This window comes from Pollachius pollachius (genome assembly GCF_949987615.1).
Source record: "Pollachius pollachius genome assembly, chromosome: 11".
Lineage (NCBI taxonomy): Eukaryota > Metazoa > Chordata > Actinopteri > Gadiformes > Gadidae > Pollachius > Pollachius pollachius.
In genome coordinates, this window is record NC_136944.1 from 6,680,736 (window position 1) to 6,690,739 (window position 10,004).

Below are 10,004 nucleotides of genomic sequence, written 5' to 3' on the forward strand. Positions count from 1 at the left end.
AGATTAAAATAGAAGGCCTTAATGTATGTTTAGTTGGGTTTGAAAAAAGCTAATTAAGTCATGATAACAAATATATTCAAGATACGTTTTCAAGAGTTATCCTATGACAGGATTTAAAATTGCTAAAAATCATTGCTCAAAGTTAACCCTGATTAGACTTTGGATCCCCCCTTGCAGTTGAAAACTGCTGAGGCATTAAATATGACCAGTAAAAAAGTAACTTGTAACTAGTACTCTGAGTAGGATTTAAAAAGAGTACGTTGTACTTGTACTAGAGTAGATTTTAACTACAATACTTATAATTGAGTAAGATTTCAGTGATGTAACTGTACCATAAATAGTTATTTTCATTAAAAAATATTATGATTAATTTCTAAATGGGAAAATGTGTTTCATTTACATACTTGTTAATCATGAACATGGTCTTATTATAACAATGGACTTATTGTTATGCATAATTAATGGGGGTGAACTTAAGACTTCATCTAGGTTTGGATTGGAAGGCCTGCTGAATACTCCTGCGGTGTGGTGCCTGTGGCGCCCTCTACAGGCCGACAGAGGATGGACAGGCGCTGTCGGGTAAAGGGAAGAAAAAAAGTCAGTGAAAAGATTGGTCGATACACTTTCTGAAGTTGGTTTTAATGGGAGTGATAATAAAATAATTATGTGTATATATGAAGACATCGTACTGACTTATATGTAACAAAACGGAACTATGGAATCGTATTTTTCAATCGCATAAGTGATGACGCCCGTTGCTGCTTGTTGTGTTATTTCATTTGTTGATTCGTACCATATTATAGTAGTATTATTTGTTATTGTTTGTTGCGTCAAAATGTATTAGCCCCTGCTGTAAACAATCAAGCCCCCCCCCCGTAGCTACCGCAATCCTAATTATTTTGGCGCTGCTACAGTCACTTACCTCACGCGGGCTACCCTTTGTGCGACATATATTCAGTATCGCCCACAGAGGGATCATGAGGACCGAAGAAAGGGCCAGGACCCATCCCACACCATAGGCCCAGCCGGGGAACTGGTGGCCCCGGTTGGACGTCAGCGGTTCGTTTTGCACAGCATAGTGAATGAAGCTAGCCTGAGGGATAAGAGCGTGTTCGTTTATTACGAATCCGAAAAATATAATTTAATTTATGCTCCCTACCTCCAGGGGTTGGGAAACGTTGGCCGTGCCACACAAAATTTTAACAAACAAGAGTTTAAGTATTTATCATTAAAAAATGTCAGGAGAAATGTTGATTCATTGCAAATAAGACATGAGCATTTACGCTAGAAACAAGCATACACAAGCAATAAATGAAGACGATAATTTTTTTATGCATGTACATTTATGCAACAATTTATATTACATAACAAATGTCATTTTGATAATGCAATCCATGTTCAGCCTGGTTTATCGATCATATGCATAGGCAGTTTTGAGGGTAGCATAATTAGCATTGTACCCTGCTGTCATACCTCGACAAACACTCTGGGCTCCCCCCCCCCACCCAAAAAACGATTCAAGGATCTGACCCCGGTTTGCCACTGGCCACTATTCCCGGGCGGCCGTTTGCTCGAAAAGTTCTAGAAAGGTCTCTACGTCTTTTCAGCAGAGGGCTTAGTCAGTAGCTTCTGGGGAGCTCTAGTCGACTGGCCAGGAGGAGCGATTCTCTCTCCACAACTACCTTGGCCACATGGGTGGTCTAAACAGAGCATGGAATGCTGTTGATCTGAACTCGCCTGGTATTTGCCATTGCTTGGAACTTGCCATTTATCTGGTTAGTCAACAAGATGAATGTGAAGATGCATAGCACCTAATCTTACCCTGATTAGCACCTGAAGACCCTGCACTGACTATTGTTGTCTTGTAGTGTAGTGAGTGAGTTCAGGCTATCCAATCTGTAGCCTCCTGATTAAGCCTGCAGCCATTGCCTCTGCAGCCCACTGAAAAGAGCCTGCGTCTCTGCAGCGAGCCATCAGGAAGGACTTAGGAGTGGGTCTTACCAGGCAGAGCAGGGGGGTGATGTAGCGCCAGCAGAATTTGAAGAGAAGCCAAGGCCTCTGTCCACTCATGTCTTTGATGGCGTCACACATTCTGTCAGCACCTGTTGGACACAGAACGCTCAGGTGATGGTGATTTTGATGAAGATTGGACGGTTTGCCTTACGAGTTCTCTATTTTATTTTATTAATTGTTTAATGGCCAAGGGTCAGCCAGGTATCAATGAAATCACAAGGATGCGCACTCAAAAACGACACCCTACACATACAATAATGATGGTAAGGCAAGGACCTTCTGCTTGAGGTTCAACCGCCTGCAGGTTTCCTCAAAGACAGACTAAAACAACTGGGAACCTTGGTAAATGAGGTAAAGGTTGCTGTTGGGGCTTCAAGGAAAGCGTTCCATGAGTAAGTAACGGGAGCTTTGCTCCCTTTAAAGCCTCAGACACAGCAGGAATATTTGCATGGCCAAAGGTGGTGGATCAGTTAGATATTGCCTCTTTTACCTGTTCACCAAGTTTCTCACCCTGAGACTTATTCTTTGGTCACTTGGACTTCAAATCTATTTATTGAGCAAAATGTAATGTTGATTGTGGCCTGTCTGATACGTAATGTTAATGACTGTTACTGCCTGCCTTTCCAAGGACACAGGACAATAAAAATAATAATTGATTACAGGTTAGCCAGGGAGGTAAAACAGACCAAAGGCCCAGCCAACAGCGACACACTCAGCCAGGGCCACGCAGAGCAGACACGCTCCGTTGCAGCCATAGTAGTCCAGAAGCTGGAACACATAGATTCCTCCCTGGAGAAAAACCAAAACATGTATTATTAACACAGGGTCTGACAGAGGTCGGCCTTTCTAGTGATTGATTTATGGATTGGTAGAGGAACAGACTCTTTTCACAAAGCTGTCATCGCAGGACAAACACAGACGTCACTCATAATACTAATTATGTGTCTGCTCCTTCTGTGTTTAGCACCAGGGCACTGGTTATAGACGCGTCTCCACTAGTTTAGTCTACTACCAACACCCTGGTGCATAAGAAGCAAATGCATAATTAGTGTTATGACGGACACATGTGTTTGTCCTACACTAAACCCTCTGTGAAACGATACTATGAATTGTCCGTGCCTCTGTGACGAGCAAGATCTGCAGGAGGAAGGAGACGAGACAGAAAACGGCGAGGAACATTTCCCTGCGCCATGGCTGCCTCATCTGCCGGGGGAACAGGTCACTGACGCTGGACGAAATGGTCTCCAGCCCTACAAACTGAGAGGTGAGAGGGAGGTCACATCAGCAGGGCAACTCCTGATGCACTGAACTCAATTACCGCTATGAGTTGAGTTGAGTGATAATTGGCACAATGCAAAAGTGATAACAAATGGGAAGTGAATGCCTGTTTGCTATTTAACAGTAAACACAAACTTGATGTGCCTGTCATTGCAGTGTTGGAAGCTCTCGTTCTCACCAGTGTGTCCAGGCCCAGCATGATTAGCATGATGAAGAAGCAGACCGCCCACAACTGAGGAACAGGCATCATAGCCACAGCTTGGGGAAACGCTATGAACGCTAGACCAGGGCCTGCAGATGCATGCACCCACACACCCACACACACACACACACACACACACACACACACACACACACACACACACACACACACACACACACCTGGTAAGACTACCACAGATAGCTAGACCAAGACAACTAGATAAATGTTTTGATGTTTTATATGAAATTTTCTTTCACACGTTCAGTTAGTATTGACTGTGTTTAGCAGTGACTGGCGATTTGTGCCATGCATGAAAACCAAATGGCTTGTGTACCAGATTCCACCACATTGTCCATGGTGACATCCTGTTGATGTGCCATGAATCCCAGGATAGAGAAGACGGCAAACCCAGCAACGAAACTGGTGGCGCTGTTCAGAGCACAGAGCCAAAGACTGTCCCTAGCAAAAAGAACACAAAACACAAAGGCCAACTCTAGGAGCAATATGTATGCTATCTTCAGTTGCATCTTGGACTGTCATCCCACATGAATTGGATTTCCAAAGTATTTGCAGAATTGTTTTGCACTAGACCCCTGCATCACAAATGAATTTGCCATTTCTAAGCAAGAAATGTCACATTGTTTCGGGGCGGGGAATAATTATTCTAAATATTACTATTATTTGCATCATTATATACTTTTCTTCATTGAACATATAACTATATCTCAAGGATAAATAAGTATGACCTATGAACAATACGACTCTATGAATAGCTGCTGCTGTATGAGAGGAAAACATCTGAACGGGGGGGGGGGGTTCATCATACTTGTAACAGTTGTTGTTCCTTTTGTTATAGCTCCCCAGGGTGTTGATGGTGCCTGCAGCCACACCGTAGGAGTAGAAGACCTGGGCTCCAGCCTCGATCCACACCTGAGACACACGTCATTGGTGACCACACCAATCCCTGGTATCAACACATTGTTACATGCACGCATTTACACGTGTATTTTGAATATAGCGATATCCGAATCGTGCCGATCGCTCATGTTAATTGGTGTGTGTTTGCTTGTGTAGTGAACCTCAGTAGCTCCTCCCCCTGCACCCAGGTGCAAGATAAAAGGGCCAAGATGGCTGAACTCAGCCTCTGTTGGTTGCCTCCTAGGGTGGTGAGTAGGGTCCCCGTTTTTTAACAGTTTTGAGTCCCCATTTGAACTGTTATTAATTAGTGTCTCTTGTTCTTTTAGGATCCCCTGCTGCTGTTTTGTACGGTTTTAGTTCTGTTTTAGCTGTGCTGTTTTGTTTTGGTTTTGTTTTGGTTCTGTTTTGCTATTTTGTTTTGACTGCTTTAGTTCATTTTGCTTTTGTGTTATTTCCCCTTTATCTGTTTCATTGTTTGACCATTGGGTTGCTGGGTTACATAACCCCTGTTTTGCTGTTTGGTTTGGTTTGGTTTTGCTCCAGTTTTCTTTATTTAGTTATTATTGTAGTAAAATAAAGTTAGTATATTTATTGTCTCTGCCTCTTTAGTTCTCGAACCTGTGTCCTTATTATTTCTGTAATATCATAGTTTAATTTTCTTTGTTCTATATTTCCTGGGGTGTAATTCCCCAGGTGGCGTTGTCGGCCCCTCTTTAGTTATTTCCCCCTTCCCCCGTTCATATTGACTTTTACACTGAGCCCCGCCACACTTGCAGGTGAAAACCCTTAACAGGTGACATGTGACAAAGGAGTAATGTAAACGTATACCGCTTAAATCAGTTACCAGGCTATCAACATGATGAGATATGAATTAATTAATTGCTTACTTTTTCATCTGAACGATGCTTTGAGAATTTGGGTTTTGGATTATCAAGGATCACGTGTGTAGTTGTAGTTGATTTTTTAATGTTGGTGTTCAACCATGCTGGGGTGTTAAAAGCAGTGGTACCTGCAGGTGTGTGAGGCGGGTGAGGTCTGGCTTCAGGTAGTAGACTACCCCCTGCCAGGCTCCAGGTAGAGTCAAGCCCCTGACCAGCAGGATGGCCAGCATCACGTAGGGGAACACCGCTGTGACATACACCACCTACACACACATACACGCACACACACACACACGTGCTTACATGTAAACACACACACACACACACACACGCTTACATGCAAACACACACACACACACGCTTACATGCACACAAACACATGCATACACACACATACCATAAGCACGCACACAGTGGAAAAAAGAAACTGGACCTGAATACCCAGTTATTCTTCTCCTGCCAGGGAGGTCTAACAGGCACAGCCTCAGGCAGAACCTCATTGTCAGTAAATGTATGCATGTACCTGTTACAACAAATATCAACTTGCACACCTATTGCAACTGAATATAGTCAAAACCAGAATGACAAATGCACATGGCAGTGTCAGGGACATACAAAAAGTAATGTTTATACATTTTCGCTTCCATATAGACTTGAGCCCTGAAGGGAGGAAAATAATTCATTCTCTGCTACATTTGTTCTCTGTGTGCTTTCACCCGTTAAAACAATATAATTATATAAAATGTTTGGACTGTGCATGAACTGTGAATGAACTGAAATTCGCACTCCTTGTGCTTTGGGCTGTACACAGGGGAGTTTCTAGGTTTCATGAACATCCGGGGCTTAGCCCAACGGGAAAAAGAAAATGCAGCATTTTCTTTATATGCTTTACTGTTCATGCAAATGTTTTCATAATGCTTAACCGAAATAAACAAAATGCGCCATTTATTATAGCTTTAAATAGCTACCTGACTGCTGTGCTGATTATCCCCAAACATCTAAAGATCCATTCAAGTTATTTCAGAGAAAAATAAATACAAGTGAGACGGACCTTACATATATAGAGAGAGATCCGACTGGTGATGGGATAGGTTAATTCACTTGAGGTGGTAAGCAGTCTGGTTATTTTTTTAAACTGTTTATTCTCTTTTCAGAAGGACTATCTAGAAGGACTAGGCTACTTTACTTTGAGATGTGGCTGGAATCTCCATGTTTCTTTCTAAATAACTAACTACCATTAGTGACTAGAATCATTTCATCACTTCTAGACTGAATTGAATTAATGCATTCCATAGTTACCAGTAAATATCCCAATAAATATTGAAAAAAAAGAATATATATACATTTTTTTATACCCAAAATTTATGTTCGGGGCTAATTCTATAATATCCGGGGCTTTAGCCCCGAATAAAACAGCCTAGTTACACCACTGCATGTACAGTATCAATGTATTTTTTTATGAACTTTTCTGTCTTTCTGTAAAGGACAATGAAATGAGACAGGACAGTGAGTTGAGGACAAACGCTGACTTGTATAGGACATGATATAAGATCACAGGTGGGGAATCGAACCAGGGTCCCTACAAGGTGCCATCGCCTACCTTGCAACATCAACGCACTAGCAGGCTGAGCCTCATGAGAATAAGAAGAAGGATCTGAAGGATATGCTCACAGTGGACTGACCTTTCCAGTGGACTTGACTCCTCTCCATATGCAGAAGTAGCAGGCCAACCAGCAGGCCAGGAGACAGGCGCACAGCTCCCACTGGACGGCGCCCAGCTCCTCGATCCCCCAGGACATGGACAGCACACGCCTCCTGAAGGCGGCAAGCAAAAAGGGAGTGGTCTTTAAGGGATTGGTCTTTAAGGGGAGTGGTCTTTAAGGGAGTGTTCTTTAAGGAATGCATTGATATAATAATGTGGTCGATGGTACTAAAGAAGGGCAACATGAACTGAACAACCATAATAAAGACCTCAGTATTCAGAAGGCAAGTATACATCATCATTGACTTACTCCCAGAACTCCGTCACTGCAGAACTGTTCGGCGCTTTAGATGTCCAGTTGCCACCCAACTCAGCGTAGTGTTGGCTGGTCATGTTTGGAGTAGTCAGCTCCACACAACCATCTGTTGTTGGTTGAATCATAGTATACTTTCTTCGTTTGAAATCCTCAGGTCAACCGTCAAGACAAACATGACAGAACTTTCTAAACGTTTCTCTGAAGTTGTAAGTAGCTTGAACAGATTGGAAATGATAGTATCAATTTGATACTATCTCCGATAAATCCACACCGACCTGTGTTCCAGACGTTGCTGCAAGTGGTCCACGGCAGCACGGAGGCAAAGGAGGAGAGCAGGTAGAATAGCGAATAGGCCAGTATAACCAGATATATTGTTGAAAAAACCTGGATCACAATAATGGCATAGCCAATACCTGAGGAGGGAGCAGATTGCTGTGTTATTCACGGCTACGGCTGGACTACGTTGTGATGCAAAAACGACAAAAAAACTATCAGAAGTACATGATTCAAACACTCAATGATGGATGAACTAGGGAGGGAGCAGAGAGCTCTCTCTCTCTTAGCAACACTCCAATCTAACCTACAGCACCTTTTATGGGAAGGATCAAGTCCCGAGTTATATTACTGTTGTACCTGATAGCTCTCTGTATAGGTGCAGTATTGATGAGTTTAGCCATTAAATTCTATCACATAAGACTTATATTTTCATGAATGGGACACTTCATGGACAAACACTGGTTTTAAACACTGGCAGTCTAAAACACAAAAATGTCTCCACATTACGAAACAATCTCACAATGAATTAGCTCTGTAGCGTACCCTCTACCAGCGGACATAGCTTCTTCCAGCAGGTGATGGTTCCCTCCTGGGTGAACTGGCCCAGCGCGTTCTCCATCAAGAAAAGGGGAACACCAGACAGAAGAGCTAACACACAGTAAGGCACCAAGAACACACCTGTGAAGTAAAGAAACAGGAATATTTTACACCGGGAAGAACTAAAGCAGGCCGCGTACTCATCGTCAACATGTCATTTCTCTCGTTATATAACTTTTGAACGCTTTAGCGTTCAAAAGTTTTTTAAATCAGTTTTATGGATATTTACTTGGACAATAGACTATTAACAAAGTTGAAGCCATGACGATTCCTGCAAAATGGCTTACATGAACGAATGGGATGACCTGTCTAAGTGAACAATGTTTTATCCATCTACCTTGGCAATGGCATACAGTTCCAAGTGTACAAGACAGTGTTTATTGAAAGAGAAAAACATGAAGCAAGATGACACTGACAGAACCGTCTGAACGTGATAACACAGCTAACAGGGCGACCCCCGTTTATATGGCTAGAGGCAAGGTGCTTGCTACATACAGTATATGGGTGTGTGCTTCCGGTTATAGATAAATGCTCACGCGCTTAAAAATGATATATTTAACGTCATGCTATCTACACAAACGATATGTCATATGAAAGCAGAGTCCAACGGTGTAAGCCGTATAATTTTGTGAGCTTATCTCGATTAACTAGATGTGAAAGAATAACATCAATAACACACTTTTCCCAAGTTACTTCAAGCAATGACACACACACACAGACAGCATGTGGACACACATGGGCACACACACACACTACACTTACGTACAACTTACAATACACTTACATTAAAGTACACTTTTTATAAGTACAATGCAATACCACTTAAAGTATTGCAGAATCAGCATATTTATTTTGAGTACATTGACGTTGAATTTAATAACATCTATTGTGAAGTACACTTTTTAAATGTATACACTTTAAATGAAGCACAAAAAGTCAAAGTATACTTGCAATAACTTTTATTTGTAGTTCACTAAAGTATACTTCTTTTTGCCTGGATAAACAGTTGATAACATTGGTTTACACAGACACCGCTGTGATCTGGGTCAGTCCACAGTTCCACATTCCATTCAGGAACAAACAAAGGAAAAATGACTCTTCACTGGGACAGGACTAGTTAAAAGAATGAAAACATCATATACATTTACATTAGATTTAGCAATTAAGCAGGCACGTTTATCAAAGGGACGCTTTTTAGGTTATACATTTCTAGGTGTTTGTCATCCACCTGTCAATTGGACAGGTGGATGGCCTACATATGGGGAATGGAATGACTTTTTGTCGTACTCTTAATTAACTTTTGGTTAATACATTTAATATTGAAGCAATTCTGGGTATAAGAGCACCACGTTTAACAACAAGATAAACAGTAATACAGTGTGCACTTGTACACCCAATTCTGGCATGTGCCTTGTTTTCTGCAGGATTTAGTTTGAATGAGTTCTCCATTTTTCTCTGGGTGAAAGTTACTCACCTCCACCGTTCTTGTAGCACAGATAGGGGAATCTCCAGACGTTGCCCAGACCGACTATGTTCCCGGCCATAGCCAGAATATACTCGCGCTTGTGCGTCCATTGCTCTCTCTCCATCGTTAGACTCAAAACCAACACACTAACACAAGACTGTCCACCCGACTACATGTGTCGATGCGCCTCGTTCAAGGCTGCTACACCTTTTTTTTTTCATGCACAGTAGATAAAGAATTCCAGGTGTTCCAAACAGCTTCAACAGCATATTTAACTTAATGAGAGATGTAGCAATTACATGTGAATGTGTTGCCTAACACAAAGGATACAGGATGGGTAGCTTCCAACCAAAATG

General features: G+C 42.0%; 1 protein-coding gene across 1 annotated transcript; it reads right to left on the reverse strand.

Annotated features, from left to right (window-relative positions):
- Positions 1–485: 485 nt before the first annotated feature.
- On the reverse strand, positions 486–9,772 carry LOC307083357 (sodium- and chloride-dependent betaine transporter-like; the record flags this gene model as incomplete). The annotated part of the gene is made up of 14 exons (XM_079747213.1): positions 486–572; positions 923–1,093; positions 2,002–2,102; positions 2,700–2,802; positions 3,133–3,270; positions 3,470–3,582; positions 3,828–3,952; positions 4,320–4,423; positions 5,421–5,555; positions 6,975–7,107; positions 7,305–7,416; positions 7,586–7,723; positions 8,130–8,264; positions 9,658–9,772. The coding sequence occupies 14 exons, from the start codon at positions 9,770–9,772 to the stop codon at positions 486–488; spliced, it is 1,710 nt and encodes a 569-aa protein (XP_079603339.1).
- Between the last annotated feature and the right edge of the window lie 232 nt (positions 9,773–10,004).